We start from the raw sequence: 20,621 nt of genomic DNA on the forward strand, positions 1-20,621 counted from the left end.
TTCTGACTGTACCCAGTGCATGTATAAACAAACAAACAAACAAATAAATAAATAAATAAAACGTGCCTCTATTAAAAAAAAAAAAAAAATACCCAGTATAAGCGCCGCTATAAACATTTGAGCGCAACGCAGGCCCCGCTCAGTAAGTTGGAGAGCATAAGCTCCAGTGTCATCATACCATGGCTGCTTTAGATGCACAGGAAGAACAACACAAGGAGGCTGATGTAAAATAATAAATGTCATACTAGACCATGAGCTAACAGGAGTGATACAATTGGTGAGGATGCAACCTGTACAATTGACATGAAAGGCATGGTGATGACAAGTAATTGTCAAATGTCCGGGGCCCTCAACGAGAATGGTGTGTGGAGGGCCTACACAGGCCCCTGTGATGGAAGAGTTAATAGATTGTCCCGGTCATTGAAAGAAGACAGTTGATGTAGCAGCCAAGAGGAGAAACAAATCAGGATATGCGTGAGTCCCGTTGGAAGCCTTGAAGAAGCAGGTGGGAGCAATCCATCCAGTTGAATACCATCGGGTGATGGGTTCCAAAGGTGGAAGGAGGTGATCTGACCGGTTGTAAATGGGGGAGCCCTGTCGGTAAAACTTACAATTTTTGGAGGCATTGGTGGTGGAGGCAACTGCTCCAGGCTCTGAGAAGTTATAAACAGAAGGATTAGTCTGGTGAGGCTGGTAGCGAATCCCTGCTGAGAGAAACATGCAATTATGCCAAAGGGGAAATCTGTGATCATTGTCAGTAGTTTTTTAGGAATCATCCAGGTTGTTAACACTTTATCTCACTGAGAACAAGCATATTTTGAAACATAAAAGAATACTTTTATTTTGAAAACAGGAGAAGAGGTAAATTTTTACAATTTGCCTATATTTAGGCTTTCATTAAAATCTGAGGTTTAGAATTTAGCTCAAAAATGTCTGTATTATTATTTCATATTTTACCAGGTTAATTAGTTTTAACATGAAACTTAACCTTTTACAGGAAACTTAACCAATTTACAATAAGTAAATTTAAAAACTTTTATTCAACCAATAAGCATTTTGCACAGCTTGTTAGCCAGTCCAAAGTAACTCAGTAATTTTTACCATAGACAATGTAGACTTTAAAATCAGAAAAACACAGGGAAATAGAACCTTTTTCCTAGAATGAACTAAAATAGTTTTTAAGGTGGACGATGGAAGAGTCCAGTTCCCACAGCAGGAAGGCAGTAGAGACCTGCCAGTGATCTCAACACTGGAGAAAAAGTCCAGGCAGCTGTTTGTTGAGACCAGGAGCAGCCCCCACCCATCTGCTGCAGTGGGTTTATACTAATTTAATAAAAACCTTTTAGTCATATTATAGTCATATTCTCATGAAGTCATATTTATCATTTTCTATCACCGTGACAATTGTGAATGAACTTTGAATACTATTATTTAGAAATACCTTATTTATTTATTTAAAAAGAACAAATGGCAAAACTCTAGTGGGGGGAAACCTCTACTGGGGGGAACCTTGCCTCCTCCCCAAATAATTAACAGGAAAAGCTTGAAGCACTTTTTTTTTTTTATTTATAAGATCATGTCACATTATCTCTTACTTGTTTTTGAATTTTTATTTTTATCTCATAATAATGTCAGCTCAGTCCGGGCTGGAAATCAGTTCGGATTTTGGAATGGTTTCATAATTAGGAGCCGACGCCGTCAGTAGGAGGTCTACATTGGTCGGGAACTATTTTCTGACCTTTGAAAAACTATTTCATCATCTGAAGAGTCCTGATCACTTTCTTCAACATTATAGACTATTATTTCTTTCACTTTTGGTTTTGTCTCTTTTGTTTCGCCTTCAGCCAGGCTTAGCTGGAGGCTCTTGGGACTCCAGGCCTGGCAGAGGTAAGGTATGGCTGCTGGCTGCTCCCCAGCTCCCAAGGACGCTCGCATCATCCATTCCTCAGGCCAGAGCTTTGAGCAGCTGAGGCAGGAGTGCCTGCGGAAGGGCACGCTGTTTGAGGACGCAGACTTCCCCGCCAACAGCTCCTCTCTCTATGGCAGCAAGGAGCCCAAGGAGTCCAAGAGCCGCATCTTGTGGAAACGGCCAGGGGTGAGTGCAGCCAGAAAGGGGGGTGGCAGGCAGGGGGCTTGTGAGGAGGATTCAAGGATCTGGGAGAGGGCAGCAGGAGAGGAGGGAGCAGGAGGGGAGGCAGAGTACAAACCTGATGCAGGCCAGCTTCCCAGGGGAGGCCATGCAGAGTGATGGCTGGGAATGATGCAGGGAGCACGTAATAGCTGGCGGGGCTGGGGGTGCTCTAAGGGGGACTCCAGGGCATCTGCTGCATCCAGCCCCCAGCAGTCTCACTCCCGTGGCGGTCAGGACTCGAGTCTGATAGTGTCCTGGTAGTCAGTGAGTGGATGTCAAGGCTATTCAGGATGAGTTGGGCCAGTCCCAGGCACCAGGTCCCACCCAAGGGGAGAGGGTGGGGGGCAGCCCCAACCCCCACTCCCAGGAAAGTGTTCACCTGGATGATGTATGTAAAGTGCTCAGCAGCTCCTGCTCAGAGCCCAGGGTGCTCAGTGTGGACGGGGCTCAGGAAGCAAGCGTCCAGTGTCTCCATGATAGGGGTGCATAGGAAGCAAGGGGCTGCCAACACATCCTGTTTCCCGTTCCCGCAGTACCCAAGAGCCAGTGTCCATGCCCCCCCACCCCTAACAATTGGAGGAGATGGTCCCAAGGGCCATGAGCTGCTGCCTGGGACAAGGAGTCAATATTTCCTGTGCTGGGTTAGTCAGGGCTCAGCCTCTGACTGGGTGGTGCTGGCTGCTTTCCCTCAGGTGGAGACCTGCCTGGGAGAGCCCCCAGGGGTGGGCTGCGACAGCAAGGAAAGGAGTGCAGAGAGGGCCGGGATACAGCTGAGACCCTACCACCCATCTGTATAATGACTGTGGACACACCAGTCACACCCTGCACTCCCCACACCTCAGTCTCCTCCCTGTGAAGCTGAGACACAAGTGTCCACGGTAGACACGGTGTCCTGCTGCGATTACTGGCATCACCATCATTTGTTCTGCATCTCACCTTCTAAAAAGGCACTGGGTGCCCCATGTCTGCCTTCATGCTGGCTCCTTTCATGAAAATAATGAAGATGTTTTAAATACACAGCCTGTCTATTTAAAACACACACACGATTCTGGAACTTCAGGGCAGAGTTCAAGTTAGACATGAGTAATTTATATAGTGGTAAGCTCTTTATTGCTATTTCCTGATGGAGGGTGTGTGTGTGTGTGTGTGTGTGTGTGTGTGTGTGTGTACTGACCTATTTACCAGTCCACCTGAATCATGTCTAAACTGCTTCTGGTCGCCTAGTATTTTCCAAAACCTGACAAGGCTATCACTGAGTGCCTCAGGCTTTCTCCTGAGAAATTCTAGTTACTTCCTTCCCTCCTGCTGGCCTACCTGCCTCCACTCTTAGCCCATCAAGCCACCCCCTTACTACCTGCGGGGCTCATGCCATCCTCTGCTCAGTGACCTCTCAGCACTGCATAGTAATGAGGCATGGATTCCCCCAAAGGCCTCGTCCTACCACAGCCTCCCCTTGTCCCGCCACCACAACACACTGTGAACATCACTCAGAATGCTGGGCATGGTGTAGGAAGCTGAGGAACAATGGGGTTCTCACAGGCAAGCCAGTGCCAGCCTCACAGGAGACAGACTCTGAAGGGGCCGTCACAGGCAACAATAGCACCGATGGTTTCATTCAAACAGTGTGAGTTGGAAAGAAGACACCAAGTGTGCTTGGGGGGATGAAAGCCTCTTAGGGAGGGTCCCTGAGCATGAGACCAAGTTCCCCAAGCAGAGAAGAGGCTCCTGCACTGACCAGCATGTAGGCAGAGGGGATGGAGGGGCCAAGTGATGTGACTGGCGCATCCCACCACGAGGCTAGTCTGTCCCTTTGCTTTTCCCTCCACGGGGAAAAAAATAATGCAGCAGGAATGAAGTGTTCCCCTGCAAGAAAGGAGAGCCCGCCAGGAAGGGGTGGGAGGGCCAGGCCTCACTGACGATGCCCTCATTCTTCCAGGAAATAGTGAAACACCCTGAATCCATTCTCGGAGAGGCCACCAGAACTGACATCCGCCAAGGGGATCTTGGTGAGTGAGAAGGTCGCACACGGAGAGCCAGTGGTTGGACAGATGCTCCTGGGGGTCTGAGCTGCCGCCAAGGCACAAGCAGCACAGGTCCAGCCACTCCCTGCACAGGGATTGGGGAACATGACTGCTCCCATCTTCTGCTTCCCCCTCCTCCCCAGTTGGCCACCTGCTCTGCTGAATGGGAGCCAGAGGACTCCACATCCCTGGCGCTTTGCTCCCCACCGGTTTTCAGAGAACAAATAGACCAAGAGGCACTGCCTGGCTGCTGGTTCCATCAGAACATTAGCTTGGTTGCCTGCTAGGCCTCCCCTCAGCACTCATTGCCTCACTTGGTCTTCCCAACCACGCTCCCAATTTTACAGAGAAACCCAAGTTGAGGGAGGCAAAGTGAATTATCCAAAGTCACAGACATGATAGATATGCAGAGTCAGGGCCCCAAATTCCTCTTAACCACTTTGCCACACTGCCTCTGGGGTTCATGCTTTAGGGACCACCTCAACCCCCGGAGGAATGAACCAAAGAGAGGAAACTACTGTGAGCGGGAGCAGACACTGAGTTCCCCACAGCTGAGGTCACCACTGTGGTCTGACGGATGAAGTGGGACATGCCGGGAGCTTCATAACAAGTGGCTGAGTTTCCCTCCCAGAACTCAAAAGTCACACATAGAATGATGATAGATGGTTGATACACAGACAGACAGACACATGCATCATGACAGAAGATAAACAGACGATGGACAGGGAGGTAGGTAGATGATAGACATAGAGACACAGACACGGTGGATACATGGAATTATGCATTCTAAATACAACCTTGGCTTTTCAAAAAAAAAAGTGTTCAGGTTGGTCTTCATTTTCTGAGGTTTAGCCCCCCTAAGAGGTTCTCCCTGTTCCCCTCAACATCCCCCTCTCAGTTGTCAACCCCATTTTCCTCCTCTCCCCTCACCCACCCCTCCACGCATCCCCCTGGTGATTCTCTTTCGCTAGGGATTATCATTCACTAGAAAATCTTTAATGGGACTCCTTTGTTGTTTTCAAAGTTTTAATTTGTCACTTTGGTATAAAAGTTTTATTTGTCACTTTGACAGATATTATTTTGTGGCACTTTTTCTACATCTGAATACTGTATATAACATATGAATGAGGGGCCTCCCCTGGTGGTGCAGCGGTTGAGCCCTGGGCTTAGAAGCTGTGCTCAGCTCCGCAGCACCAGTTCGATCCCCGGCCACCTGGTGAGGGTCCCACATGGCGCGACAGACCTCTCCTGCTGTCCGCTGCTCCCCTCCGTACCCAGTGCTTGTATAAATAAATAAATAAATAAATAAATAAATAAATAAATAAATAAAACTTTAAAAAAATATATAACATATGAATGAAGGAGGGCCTCCCTGGTGGCCTAGGGGTTGAGACTCAGTGCTATTACTGCTATAGCCTGAGTTCGATCCCCAGCCAGGGAGCTAACCCACATATGGTGCAGCAGACCTCTCCTGTCTACCACGCTGCTACCCTTAGCGTGTATTTCAATAAGTCCACCTGTTTTGCTCCTCACTCTCTCTCTGGTGAATCCTCTCACCACTCCACATCTGGCCTGTACCCCACATCTATGCAAAAAAAAAAAACACCATGTGAATAAAGGTTAACAATAAAATAGCTGTGAACCAGCCCCCCAAATAAGCACTTGACTATCACCAACACCATCGTTGCCCTCCCTATCAGTGGCCACCTGCATGCTTTCACCCGACAAACTGAACTTTGCAGGCACCTTCACCCAGCATCGTGCTTGAGGTGGCCAAACCTATCCATTGGCACAGACTCAACAGTGATCAGTAATTTTCATCTCTTCTGGGGGGTTTTCCCTTATTTTGAATTGTATAAGTAGCATCTGAATCTCTCCCTTCAAAAGCTGAGCACATTTCTGGCAAAATAGTCTCTGGCAATGACCAAAAAGGGTTGTGTGACAGCGTCCCAAGTCCAGTGGTACAAAGAACTTTCCGGAAATGTCAACTCCCAGGAAGCCACACTTGAGTTCCAATGAATTCAAGTGGTATTATCGACTACAAACAAATACATTTGTTTGTAGAATGGGGTAGAATGGGGAGGTTGTTGGTTTAATAGGTAATTCCCAATGTCTGCTCAGACATCTTTCACAGGCAGCAGCTAGAGCTCTGATAGGTACAGATGAGGTGCCCGCCCCATGCTCACAATGAGCACATGAACGCATGTGGGAGTCTGTACAGTGTAAGCTTAAAACACTGCCTGATGTTCACACTCACTTTTGTGTTTTCCTCTGAATGGGGGCTAACTTGAAGGTTATAGCTGGGGAAACCAGCAGATCAGTCTACAAATCTTGAAAATGCAAGATCAGTGAGTGTAGATGATGCCCATGGAGCTATTATTACCTACAACAAAGCTAAGTCTAGCCTGGGGAAGTATGAGCCCCAGCAAAGTTCTCCCTCTGAGCTCACCCCAAGTGCCACAGGACAAGCAGGATGAGACGTCACTCACCCTGGCCCGCTGACACTAACTCTCACAGCCCTGGCCTCCTGGCCTTCCACGGAGCTGACGTGCAGTAGAGCACAGTGACACCCACATGGGCATGACCTATACCACTGCCAAGACAAGAGCTGTCTGTGCTAAGTGGGCAGGAGAGCTGGGAAGGGAGGCAGAGCAGAGAGATTTGCTGGTAACCTTCCCATATTTTAAGATACAGAAAAAAATGGGGCCTCATCTGGAATGCCCCACATCTCCTTTGGCCATGGAGTTGTCATGTTTCCCACAAATTAGCAGTAAGACCTAGATTGATGACTTTTCACTTACAGGTGACTGCTGGCTGTCAGCCGCCATTGCCTCCCTGACGCTCAACGAGAAAGCGCTGGCCAGAGTGGTCCCCCAGGACCAAAGCTTTGGCTCCGGTTATGCTGGGCTCTTCCAATTCCAGGTAAGTGAACTTACCTCATTGGGGCACAGTGTGATGTCAGGTGTTTCTGCCGCTGCTGGTCATCAGGGGTGCCTTTTCCTCTTGAGAGAGAACTGGTCGGAGAGCCCTGGAGTGTACACCCCGGCTCTGAGGGAGCCGCACCCATGAGGGCCTTCGAGCCCATGTCAGGGGCCGGTGGGATGCTCCACACGTGGCTCCGTAGACAAAGCACAGCTGAGCCCATCGCAGACCCCACGTGCGAGTTCCCTCCAGATTTGAGGGAGAAAAAGTAAAGTGATATCGTGGACAAAAGGGGGGCTGGACCTCCTGTGAGACTCAACCCTGCAACCTGTCTCTGCCCCGGGTGACAGCTCTGGCAATACAACGAGTGGGTAGACGTGGTGATTGATGACCGGCTGCCCACCTCCAAGGACCGCTTGATCTACCTCCGCTCAGCCAACAACAACAAGTTCTGGGGCGCCCTGCTGGAGAAAGCCCATGCCAAGTGAGTGTCGCCCAGCGCAGCAGGCCCCTGTGCCAGGGAGGCCAGTCACCCTCCTGGGTCCTTTTCAGGGGACAGCCGTGGAGAGGGACACTGAGTCTCTGGGATGGCACGTGTGGGGTGACAGGGCAACCCGCCTGGGCCTAGTCAGGGCTGGAAGTGGAACAGGAGTGGCTGGGGCAGCTTGCTGTCGGGGTCTAGCTGTGCCCATCCTCAGACACATGGTGACACGCATCCCTTTCTGCCCCTGCATGTGGATCCTGCCTTTGGCAGCAGCCAGAGTGCAGGGATGTTTCTGGGCGACATCCCCGCCAGCACAGCCAGGGCAGAAGCCTCAGGGCTCCTGGCCAGTGGAGACTGAGATGTCACTTTCCCACTTTGGAATTCTCCTTTAAAATTTTTTAAATTTTTAAATTGTAAATTGACTGTTTTAACCATTTTTAACTATATATTTCAGTGGCATTAAGTTCATTCACATTGTTAGGCAACCATCACCCACACAGCTTCATCCTGCCAGACTCAAACTCTGCGCCATTCAACACTACACCCCCTCCCCTCCCCCCCAGCCCCCGGCCACCACCCTGCTACTTTCTGTCTCTGTGGATGTCACTAACCTAGGAACCCCGGCTAAGTGGAATCTCGACAGTCATTTCTAATCACCCGAGTGGCCAGAGTTCCTCTGGCAATGCCGCTTTCCAGCCCACCAGCTAGTCAGCAGCAGCCATGATAGCAGAGCTCCCACAGGTTCCCCTGGGCTCAACCTGGATCTTCAAGCTGTGGAAATCCATCCTCAGAGACAGGAAGCAGGGAGGAAGGCCATGCTTCTACCTCCACGTGGGTATGTAAGTGGCCAAATAAAGTGAAGGTAAACTAAGGCTAAATTAATCCTGAAATCAGCGATGGGATTAAACCATGAAAGTACCAAAGGTGCTCCTTTGCCCACATGCCCACCTGGTATGCATAAACACTCTTGGTGCCACTGACAGGCTTGGGGTGAGCAAAGGGGATGCTTTCCAGGCCTGGTGGGGGCAACCCAGTCCTTCAACGAGTCCTACCATCAGGGACCCCTCCTCGCTAGGGTCAGCTTCTCTGCTTGGGGCTGGGTTGGGGGTGGTTTCATTCCCTAGGAGCTCAGAAGAGGGAACTCCTCATGTTCTCCCACCCAAGCTGTGCAAAAGTCTTGAGTTAGTTGGTAGGATTTGAAATCTTTGCCTCATGGAGAACAGTACAGAATAGGTTTCCTAAAGAAGGCAAATTAGCTTATAGAAAGATGTTCAACATCATATGTCATTAAGAAACTGTAAATGGGGGCCTCCCCGGTGGCCAAGGGATTAAGAACAGCACTATGAAGCAATCCGCAGCCTCTGCAGAATGAGTTCGATTCTTGGCCAGCCAGATGGACCCACATGGTGCAGCAGACCTCTCCTGCCTCGCCCGCTGCTCCCCTCAGCAGTGTATTTCAGTCAGTCTGTCTGTTCTGTTCCCCACTCTGTCTCTGGTGAATCCTCTCACCCCCTGCAACTCTGGCCTGTACCCCAGCTCTTGTATGCATATATAAATAAATCTTTAAAAAAATGAAACTGCAAATGAAAACAATAGTGAACATTGCTACAAACCTACAAAGGTTATTTTATAACTCAAGCAGAGTATACATCCATAAAGTATGCGTCTATATGCACATTCTGTGTGTAGGTATGTGTGTGTGTACATGTACAGACATGTTACATGTGCGGTTGTGTGATTGGAATACCTGAGACCAGGCAGGAAAAGTTCCTTACCCCTTTGTCTACACTACTCATTCTTTCTTGATCAGGTCCTATGAAGAGAGAGAGAGACTTATTTAAACATCACAGCAGTCCTACAGGGGAGAGGACAACTGTCCCCCACTGTGCAAATCATGAAACTGAATCATGAGGGGTTCACACAGGAACACTCAGCTTGTAAGAGGTGGGTCTGGCTCTTGAACCCGCAGTCAGAGTAACCCAGACCACGCTCCTATCTCACAGAGATTTCTTGTGTCTTCAGAGCATCAAGTAGACCCCAAATCCTGCTTCCCATCTTCCTTCCATGCCACCCAGCCAGGGCAAGCCTTGGAGGTTTCTGATTCAGTTAGAAAAACCTCTGGCTGGGGCCGCCACCTGGTGGCCTTCCTTATCCCTGCAGCCGCTTCCAAACTTTTGGCTGCACAGGTTGAAAGGGAGCTACGATGCACTGAAGAGGGGCAACACCATCCAGGCCATGAAGCACTTAACTGGGGGTGTAGCCGAGACCTTCACAACCAAAAAGTCCCCAAAGAACTACTGTGAGATTCTAGAAAAGACCTTGAAGAGGGGCTCTCTTGTGGTCTGCACCACCAAGGTAAGTCGCTCACGTGTCTCTCCCTTCCAAGCTCTCTGCCAGAGTCAGAGGCATGAGCAGGTGCCCTGAGCACACACAGCAGGGCTGGCACTTCCAGGACTGGGGAGTGTCAGTGTTTGTTTATTTTAATCCAAGCAGAAGTTTCTATTTAATGTCTTTCAAATGACGAAGCTCAGACACCCTTGCTGTGTCAGGTAGAACAAGCTCGACAAATCTCTCTCCCTTTCTCTACCCCAGCGGTGCTGTGTGTCCCCTTCTCAGCTCTGCCCTTGCTCATACAAACAGCCACACACACTCAGGAACGCAGGGCTAGGTTTGATTTCATGAAATGAAACCCTACTGTTTTCTGGAATCTTTGTTTATGTCACACATCATGAAAAATATATCAGTAGACACTTAGCAGTATTTTTCTACTTTCTTTATGCACACACACACATAGTTTTGCCTCCTCTAGTTGTGAAACTTATCCAAGTTTTCTGTTTCCTCTTGAGTTAACCTTGGAAATTTTTTCTTTGCAACTTAATGACCCATCTCCTGCGGTTTTCAAGCTGGTGACACAGAGCTGAGTGTAACACAGTGTCTCCTTGTGCATGTGACTGTGCACCCCATGAGGGGATGATCAGACAGTTCTGTTTGGAGCCAGAAAGTCAACTCTTTGTTGGAATGAAGGGCTTCTCATCTGGGGAGAGGCTAGGAATGCCTCATTGTCACTGCTATGGGGCCTCCAGTAGAACATTTTGTGTGTCCTTTCCTCCTGGGGAGCAAAGAGGCCGGGCCAGGCAGAGCTGGGTCTGGTCTGGTAGGGGAGTGACTTACACGATGGGCCCAACAGTGCTATTTTCATGTTTTAGGCCATCAGTAGTGCAGAGTCCGAAGCCCGGACACTTTTTGGACTCAATGAGAATCATTCCTACACTGTGACGGGAATTGATCAGGTAGGTGACGTGCAGTCCTGCTGGAGGGTGCAGGGACAGCCGTGACCATGCTCGTCCTTTTCCTTAGAGCGTTGAAGCTTAAACTGTGCTTTCAGACTTCAGAGAATGTGTCATCTAGAGGAGGAAGCCAGCATTCAAAACAGCAAAACAAGGAAGAAAGCAACATGAGCTTCCATCATAGTTCCCAAAGTGCAGCAGATAGGAGAACCTGGTCCTTGTTTTTCTTTTCTTCTCTAATTCCACATCAAACCTGTAATAGCATTCTCCAGAGAAAAGATTCAATAGGATGGATGGGTGGCTGGCTGGCTGGCTAGATGGATGGCTGGCTGGCTGGCTGGCTGGCTGGCTGGCTGGATGGATGGATGGATATATGGATGGATGGTGGATGGCTGGCTAGATGGATGGTAGGTAGAGATAGATGGATAGATGAAGATTGGTACAGATACACATACGCAGTGGACCCTTGATGCAGGGATACTAGCTGCACATAACTGTTGATTCCTCAAAAGCTTAACTGCAATTGTCCTTTACTGTTTTTGGGGTACTGGTTTTAGGGCAACCCTCCACCCCTATGGATACCAAAATCCATAGATGCCTAAGTCCCTTACAGAAGGTTCTCCAAATTCAAGATTCAACCAACAAAGCAACATCCAGGGTTCGTTGAATATGAACTTGGAACTCTCCGATAGAGTAAAATCCAAGAAAGTGGAGCAACTCAGTTTGTTCGCACTGATATTGTTTTGTCATGTGTAGTGTGATGTATGTGTGTATATACATATATACCTGTGTGTGTATATACATGTATACCTCTGTGTATATACACATATACATACATACCTATATCAGGGGAAACTGCTCTGAGAGCTCAAATTTCTGGCTAGTTGATGAGCAGAAGTCTTATTTTCTCTTTCTCCAAAGCCCTTGTGAACTGTGTGGTTCCTGCCCCAGAGCAGAGTAAGGACGGCTGGCTGGGCTTTCTTTCCTGACTCCAGGCTATTGATGTGGACAGCAGAGATCCTCAGATGACACCCCAAATGGGAGAATATTGGCTTTGGAAGACTTAGATGTGGTTTTTTATTTATTGTTGCTGTTTAAATTCCCAACATGTGTTTCTATGCTTGTCATTCAGTTGTGAGTAAGAGGCTAAGGATGAAGAAAAGACAGTAGTAGCTCACTGAGCACTTCTGAGAATTACTCTTCACCTTTCTCTGTGGATTCTGAGGCTCCCCAGATAAACAAGTCTCCAGGGAATTTTCAGTCTAGCAAGTCACTCATTCATTTGAAGATTCATATCATGTTAGCCGCTATGTTTAGCAGGACAATTCCGAGGGCAAGTTAAGAATGGATGAGTTTTGACATGATTTTAATGTATAGAAGTCAAGAGTCTTCCGGTCAAGCCAGCCCCGGCTGAGAGGAACCACTCCGGAACTCACACATGAACTGATCCTTTCACATTCCCCTGCTGCCTTTGCCTTCCAGGTAAACTTCCGAGGCCAGAAAACTGAGCTGATCAGAGTTCGGGACCCTTGGGGCAGGACCAACTGGAATGGGCCGTGGAGCGACAGGTGGGTCCCCACCCTGTCTCTCTGGCTGGCGCCCACCTTAATGCTGTTCATGGGGTCCAGTGGGCCAAGGCTGGCTGGGGTGTCCTGGGAAGGAGGAGAAGTTTGTCTAACGTGCTTCCCTGGCTTCTGGGTGACCTCACCTCTTTCCCCTTCATCCCCTGGGGCCCGTCTTGCAGTCAAACTTGACTCTCAGGGAAGACTCTTAGAGTGGCCTTTTGTCTTCCCTGGGATTGTATTCATGTCAGTGACTGTATTGCCTCCCATGCGGATAGTTCACATCCCCATGTATCGTGGGTCTTTATCTCCACATATGAGTGGCCCCAGTGAAGTGTGTGTGTGTGTGTGTGTGTCTGTACGTGTGTGTGGTGGCAATGAGTGTTTTTGGTGTGAGAATCCCTGAGTGCTGCCAGCAGCTCAGTACAGGATTCTCTGGCCATTGGCCAGAAGCCCAGTGGCCCAGGAGAGGCAGACAAAGTAGAATAGGAAATTCAGCCACTACGACTGCTCTGATGACCAGCATTATTTATTGGGCTCCAATTATAGGAAAGGTCTTCCTTTCAGCCTGTGTCCCCTCCATGTCCCTTGAGAGGTGGTCCCTGTGCCTGGGATGATGGGAGGGAGCAGGTGTGCACAGGCAGGATGCACCCTGACCTGTCTCTACCGCCTCCCTTTCTCCTTCCTCACCCAGAGCGCTGGCCAGCTTGGGCTCTTGCTGTCCTCTCTGCCCACCTGCAGCTCCTGGGACTCTGTGGAATCTGTACAAATCTAGAACTTGATTAAAGCCAAGTCCAGGTTTGGCCTCAGCTCAGACAAGTCACCAGGGGGCGCCGGGCATCCGTGTGTCTGTGGCTTTATTAACCAGACTCCAGCTTGAGGGCACAAGACTGACACTGAAGTGTCCCCCATCACTGCTCCCATCCCGACACCCCCACCCTCTCCTGACTTCCACCGCCTCAGAACCAAGGGACTTTGGCAGAGACTGATTCACACCAGACCCACATGAAAGCAGGCATGAACTCGGCCTTCCTCTCCTGGCGGAAAGGGAAGGAAGAGAAATCACGAAATCAAAAGGAATGAGACTGCTTTTAGCTCCTAAGATTCATAGAGTCCCTTAACTCAGGGGACAGAGTCTCTGAAAGGACAAAGGCTACTGTTTCCTTTCCCTGAGAGACATGGTGAAGAGGGAGAAGTGGGTTTTTCCTGGAACCAGCTAGGGACTGCCTGCCTCCAGGCAGCCTTGGTGGGATGGGAGGTTCTGTCCCCACCCTGATCCCAGATCCTGATTCTGCCTGGTGCCAGAGGGAGGCTGGAAAGCTCAGCTGAGCCTTTGGACACATTATGTGGGTGTGAGCCAGTGGAAGAAAATGGCCCAAAGGAAAAATCAAGGCTCTTAATTCTGTTCTCCAGACCCCACCAGGGGAAACCTGGAGAGAGGCTTTTGGTTCACTGGGCTCTTCTGAGTCCTCACCAGGAGTCAAGATCCACGGGATGTGGGGAAATGGTTCCCCCCATGAGAGTGCTGAGGTGGTTCAGCGCCATTTGAACTGCACTTGATCCTTCAACAACACAGGTTTAGCTGTACAAGTTCATTATACTCAGATCTGTTACCTCTTAGCAGGTTCTGCAGCAACTGATTCAACCAGACTTGCATGACGATTGGCTGAATCCTCAGATGCAGAACTCTCAGGATAAGGAGGACTGACATAAATTACATTTTGATTTTCTACTACACAGGAGGTTGATCACCCGAAGTTGTTCAAGGGTGAACTGCTTCTGGAGACAGGAGTGTGTGTGTGTGTGTGTGTGTGTGTGTGTGTGTGTGTTGGAGGGAGGAGAATGTCCCAAAGAAGCAGTGGCCTTTAGGAGTTATTCCCAATTTGGAGGGCAGTAGGTAGCTGCTCACCTGAGGACAGGCAAGGCCCGCTGGCAGAACACATTCCAGCATCCCAGGGAGGTCGCAGAAAGAAAGTACTTGGTAGATGAATGTCAAACAAGCTTGTCAAACACATTATTATTATGACTTTTCAAAGTGTCAGCTGACAAAGAACAGGGGTCAAGTGAGTTTCCCTGCCTGTGGTGTTCTCATGAGAAGCACCTTCTTCCATTGGCTGTGCTTGGAAATGTACTTTCTGACCAATCTCAAAGCCTCTGACACATTTCTCGGGTCCATGGTATAGTCACTGACCAGGATCTATTCCTTTCATAACCGCACACCCTGGTTCCTAGGAAAGGGTGCTCCCCCACCCCAAGGCCAGTACTGCTCATGACCCACATGCTGATTTGGTTTCCTCCTAGTTCTTCTGAGTGGCGATCTGTGGACCCTACTGAGCAAAAGCGCCTGTGTCACGCTCTGGACAAAGTAGAATTCTGGTACAGTTCTTACCTCTTTATTTCTGTACTAACTGCAAAACAGGTATGACAAGCCCCCATGGCCTTTGGGTGTAAAGAACACCCCATTTCTTCCTATCATTTTATCGTACATTTCAGTAAATCACATACTCCTGTCTCAAAACCTTATATCCACCCAGGTTGGCAAAGAATTTATTATGTCACGTGTTGGGGACTGTCCCCATCTCCAGACTTGTTTCGAGTGTCAAGGGAATCCATGTGACCCAGGAAACAGAAGGCTCATCCTCCAGCTCTCACCCAGCCTCCCTCCACTAAACCATCCATCATCCAAGTTTGCATTTGAATCTGCAGCCCAGTGAATTTGCATGCAGGCAGCAAACTGCTCCCTGGGTCACTACCTCCAGGCCCAACTTGGTGACAGGGACCCTTGAAGGCAGCCACCTTTGGAGCATCTCAAAATACAGATCAGTGGGAAGGAATTCTTAATCTGGCCTTTCTACAGAGCTGAACATCTTTGCTAAGAGAAAATTGGTTAATGGCCCTTTATCTTTAGAAATCATTTCGAGTCTTGTTTCTTCCTGTGGGACCTGGAAACAGTTGACTCTTTCCAACTCTGCAAGACCACAGATGACTGATTTCTGGCTGTTTCCTTTCATATGCTCACGCCAGAGAATTCTTGCCTGAGTCCTTCCCTTTTTTTTTTTTTTTTTTCATGTTATATATTTTTTACATCATTTTTCATTTTTGCTCAATGTATGCATTTTCATTTTGATAATATTCCCCATACAATTCCCACCCCCCCTTATTTTGACCCTATACAGACCTAGAGCAGAAGGGGGCTTTTAAAGATCATGGTGTTGCAGGCAAGAGGGTTAATTTTCAGAAAAGGCACAAGAGAACAAATCATGATGAAATTCCAGGAGGGCTTGTGATACTTCGGAGGCACCATGTGCTTCCTCCCCGAGGGAAAGCCTAAGGAAGCAACCTCCTTTGCAGGGCCCAACACAGCCCTTCCCTCTTTGGGCCCTGGTGAGGACACTGCCCTCCTCACTGGCCGCCCCCCACTACTGCACGGGCGGGCGTCCCCTCCCCGGGGCCCTCCTCCTCCATGCCTCTGCTCTCCTCCCCCAGAACCTTTTCCCACAATTCCACACTGACAAATCCGGCACCATGTACTCCTAGGAGCTGCAGATCGCCCTGAAAGCCGCAGGTAACAAAAGCCTGGGGCCAGGTGCAGGCTGCCTGTGTGTCAGGTGCTGCCTGCAGACACCACTTGCTTTGCTCTGGACTCCAGGAGGTGGTGGGTTTTTGACCTGAGCAGATGCCTCTTAAGGGCAGAGCCAGACATCAGACCCAGAACTCGCTCAGTCACTTCAGGGCCCACATTTTACATCACTGTGCAATTTTGGCAGGATTTTAAAAATATATCCACAGAAGATGAACTTAGTCTGACCCCCAGAGGCCTCTGAGCCTCGGACCAAGTTTTCTGCCCAAGCAGAGTTCCAGGGGACCCTTCGGCGGCAAGCCACAGTGCTGCCAGACCTCTGATCTGCTTTCAGAGGGTGAGTGTGACTGACAGACAGGGCACGCCTGGGCTGTGGTTTGCAGGCAGCAGGTCGCTCACAGACTCACACACTCACAGACTCTGCGGTCGGCAGCCCTTCCCCGTCTTGGTCACCAGCAGACTGAATCCTAACCGGATGGTTTATACATAGTTCACTTATTCCACCAGTGAGGAAACCCAAGTAAAGCCCACCCCCCACCGGCCTGAGCAGCACCCACCTTGCATGCAGGCCTGTGACCTGCCTGGTGTTCTCCCTCCCCCAGAAATGTGTGTGAATGAAGCCTGCACCTTGTCATTCACTCTGGGCAGCGGCATCTCCTTTGAGAAACAGGTTTCTAGAGCCCCCAACAGCCTTGGGTCCAAATGCCACTGAGAAATAAATGTTCACTTACTGTGGGTTTTGTGGCTGGAACCCCCAGATGCCCAGCAGGAGCAACTGGGGGTGAGCTCAGGCAGGGAACTAGAGGGAGGCTGGGGGAGAACGTGAGTGGGTCTCGTGGACAGCAAGACCCAATTTCATTGAAGTCTGGGCACAGCCGCCTCCCTCCTGGACACACTCCACCCGCTGCATTCAAACCCAGGACAGCAGCCTCCACTGGACAGGGGTGTCCCTTTTGTTAGTTCACCCCTAGGCAGACTGGGCACCGCCGGAGGTGAACCCCTTGGGGCTCAGCCACAGTGGCCTGTGTCTTCACACGCTTCCCCACAGGCTTCCAGCTGAGCAACCACCTCCTGCAGCTGATCGTCCTCAGGTGCGCACACAAGGAGCTCCAGCTGGGCTTCGACGATTTCCTCAACTGCCTGGTGTGGCTGGAGAATTCCGGCCGTGAGTATCCGGTGGGGCTGCCTGACCCTGACCACGGGACATTCTCCAACTTCGGTCACCTTTTGGGAGCATGTAGGAGGCAACCCGCCAACAATTACAGCAAAGACAGGCCCCAGGGCTGTGGGCTCATCTATGTGACGTATATGGCGAGCTGAGGGGCCGTCATGGGTAAGTCTTCTCTGCACAGCATTTGTTACAATAATCACGCTCTCCACATCCCAGCCCCTTTGTGTAAGATGACAGGGTGGGGGTGAGGTTGGGTTTCAGACTCATATCTGAGGAACTGTCCGATTTCTGGTCAAATCCTGTCATAGCACAGAGAGTCAGAAAAGTCTCTCTCCCTCTCTCTTCCTCACTTCATTTTCCCACCTTTCTGTATTATAAAGCCCAGACACCTACCCTGTGATCTCAAACAGAATTTGCAGCCCCTGGGAGAGAGAGTGATTATGTGTGACTGGCCTTTAGAGTTTGCAGCCTCTGGTCATTCATACCCACTCTGCCCCTCACAGACAGGGCTGTGACAGAGTTGAAGCTGAATGAAGAACGCCCAGGTCCGCAGCTCTAGACTCCCATGCACCCCCAGAGGAGCTGCCAAGCCACAAAGGAAGGGCCCCTCGGTGCTGGGGAGAGAATGAAACCTGCTGCAGGTGCTACCACAGCAATGACCGCTCTCTCATTCTCTCCCCTCAGGGGTGTTCCAGGCTCTCAGCACAAAAAACAAGGAGTTCATTCATCTGAACATCAATGAGGTATGGGCAAGTCAGACCTTTGGCTCAGGGATGCAGCCAGGGGTGGGTTGACAACCTACGCTCCACACATTTGCTGATTACACAATTGTCCATGAGGGCTGACATTTAGCCATGAGGGTAATTAACCATAATAAAATTGCTAATGTTTTTGAGGTATGTTCACTTAATAGTCAATGTAATCTTTACAACAGTCCTGTGAGCTAAGGTCTAATGCTATACGGATTTTGCAGAGGTGGAAATTGAGGCATGTAGAGGTTTATCACCTGGAGCAGAGTGAGCCAACTCTGCCTTCTTGTCTTTCTGCCACGTCAGCTCCTCGGACTGCCTGCCTTCTAGCTCCAATTTGGTTGCTTCCCCCTGCTTGCTCATATCATCTGTGGGTTTCGTGATTCTTGGGTATGTGCCCATGTACACAACACACACACCTCTACCTGAAAAGCCCCGAGAAATATACAGTATTTTCCAGTTACAAGGACACAGCAGAGGGAGATGACAGAGGGAGCATGTGGTTAAGAGTTTCAGGGGCCTGGAAGATACGTCCTGGTGGGGCTCACCTTTTCCCTGCTGGCCAGAATGTGGTCTGCAAATGGCATATGGGCATCACTTGGGGAGCTGCTTGGAAATGCAGAGCAACAACATAGTGATTACAGTCAACAGTGCCCTGTTCTACACCTCCAAGCTGCTAAAAGACTAGGTCTTAATTGTTCTTGCACAAAAAAGAAATGACAATTCTGTGATGCGTACGGGAGCCAGGACCACAGTGGCCACCATACTGTAGTACAAAAATGGGCGGAACCAACAAGTTGTCACTTTCAGCATACACAGTGTTGCATGTCAATTACATCTCAATAAAATAAGATAATTAAATAAAACAAACACTGCAGAGGAGATATGAAGTCCCAGACCTGTTCCATCAGGTCTTGTTTTAGCTGGGTCCCCAGTGACTCTGAAATGTCCTGCAGTTTGAGGATGCTGGTGAGACAAGCGCCTCCTAAATGTAGAGTAGACAATGTGGGGTGATTCATGGTTCCCATGGTGTTTGCTTCCCACTTTTTTCCTTCTCTCCCTGTCTCTCTGCGCAGCTCTGCTCTCCCTAACAGCTTTCACCCCTCTCCATGTCTCAGGTGTTTCTCTCCCCACCTGACTTTCCTCCTACCTTCCCAAATTCAGTAGCAGCTTTGGACTTGGCTACCATTTTATTGACTTGTCCCAGTGGAAGGTTGATGACAGCGTGTAGTAGATGGGGATGGACCCTCTCCTTTTGCTGGTTTTGGTCATGCCATCTGCTCTGTTCCTCAGTTTCACCATTTGTAGAAAGAGATCTAGGCCTTCACCTCATACCAAAACTTTGGTTATCATCATCGTGTGCAATTTGGCAGTTTATCATGTTGACTCATCACTACTTTTCTTACATGTGTGTCTCAGATGCCTGACTACATTATAATGTCAATGAGAACAGAACCTGGTCATTTTTCATTTCTAGTATTCACTTCTACCTTTAGCATGTGCCACAATGCAGTGAATGTAGCTCTCTGAGTGATAACTGTAAAAAATAACACCCCAGTGTTTACAAAAAAGGACACACTCAAACTAATTCCTTATGAGATCAAGAGTGACCCTAGACCCACTTTATTTCTCACTGACTTCAAAGTTACCACTAACATGCACGAAGGGAGCGTGACAGTCGCTGCCTGTCCATGTGGCAACAGGGGGAGGGGAGGGTTGTTTTTCAACAGCAACTTGTCCCTCAAAGACCCAAGAGCAGAGAGGATGCTTTCCTTTGTTTCAGGTTCGAGGTGCCACTTCCAACCCAATGTCCGCTGGTGTGAGGACTGCTAAATGCTGTGTCCCTGTCCCCTTCGCCTCAACACACCAAAGTCCTCTGCAGGCTCTTGCCCTCATCCCATAGTTATTTACCAACATAACTGGAAAAATCTTTGCATCCTCTCCTTTCATGCTACGCTTACTCGACTCTGATTGTCCATCAGCATCACAAGGGGAGATTTTAAAACCCAGTGCCCTGGCCATGCCCCAGTCCAATAAATCAAATACCTATAGAAGTGAGAAGGAAAGGCGGGTGGTCATAATTAGGCATTTTCAGCATCAAATGTATGTTTCCCTCCTGAGGCAAACATCAGGGAATTCTGGATGCTTTCTTAATAGGAGGAGGATCAAAACAAGGGGGGTGGGAATTGTCATGGGACTATATCCAAGATGAAAATGCATACATTGTGCAAAAATGAAAAATGTTATAAAAATATATAAAATAAAATTAAAATGCTCAAAAAAAAAAAAAGAGTACAACAACATGAAAATCTCACCCTCCTCTTCTGAGAACTGGTAAATTAGACAGTCTCTGGCCAGACCTGAAGCTCTTTGTGTCCAAAACTTGTGGATAAAAAGAGCCAAGTACTGTCCGAGAAAGGACGATTTGAGGTCTGACTTGATCACTTACAGCAGCATCTCACTAAAATTGTTTAGCATCTCACGACTTTTGTTTTATTATGTGACTATCCAAATGTGAAATGCTGTTGACCTCAACTGTTGTTGAAAAGATTAAGATATAGGGGGAAACAGTTCACCAATCATAGAGGGATTTATAAATTTTTATTGTTACTACCATTCTTTTGGTTAATCTCCATGAACGAAGTAAGAAACTTTCTATAAGTATGGTAAACAACATAAGAAAAAAAAAAAGAATAAATATGAAGAAAAATCTG

The 20,621-nt window shown here is 48.9% G+C and overlaps 1 protein-coding gene across 1 annotated transcript in view; it reads left to right on the forward strand.

Moving 5' to 3' along the window:
* LOC311183683 (calpain-9-like) overlaps window positions 1-18,595 on the forward strand; it is a gene marked incomplete at both ends in the record, with an annotated part of 63,202 nt that extends 44,607 nt beyond the window's left edge. The window contains 3 exons of the mRNA XM_084253228.1: window positions 17,036-17,152; window positions 17,843-17,901; window positions 18,530-18,595. Coding sequence (XP_084109354.1) covers window positions 17,036-17,152; window positions 17,843-17,901; window positions 18,530-18,595 — 242 coding nt within the window. The remainder of the gene's footprint in view (window positions 1-17,035; window positions 17,153-17,842; window positions 17,902-18,529) is intronic.
* Between the last annotated feature and the right edge of the window lie 2,026 nt (window positions 18,596-20,621).

Source organism: Talpa europaea (genome assembly GCF_964194135.1).
Source record: "Talpa europaea genome assembly, chromosome: 14".
In the NCBI taxonomy this organism is placed as follows: Eukaryota; Metazoa; Chordata; class Mammalia; order Eulipotyphla; family Talpidae; genus Talpa; species Talpa europaea.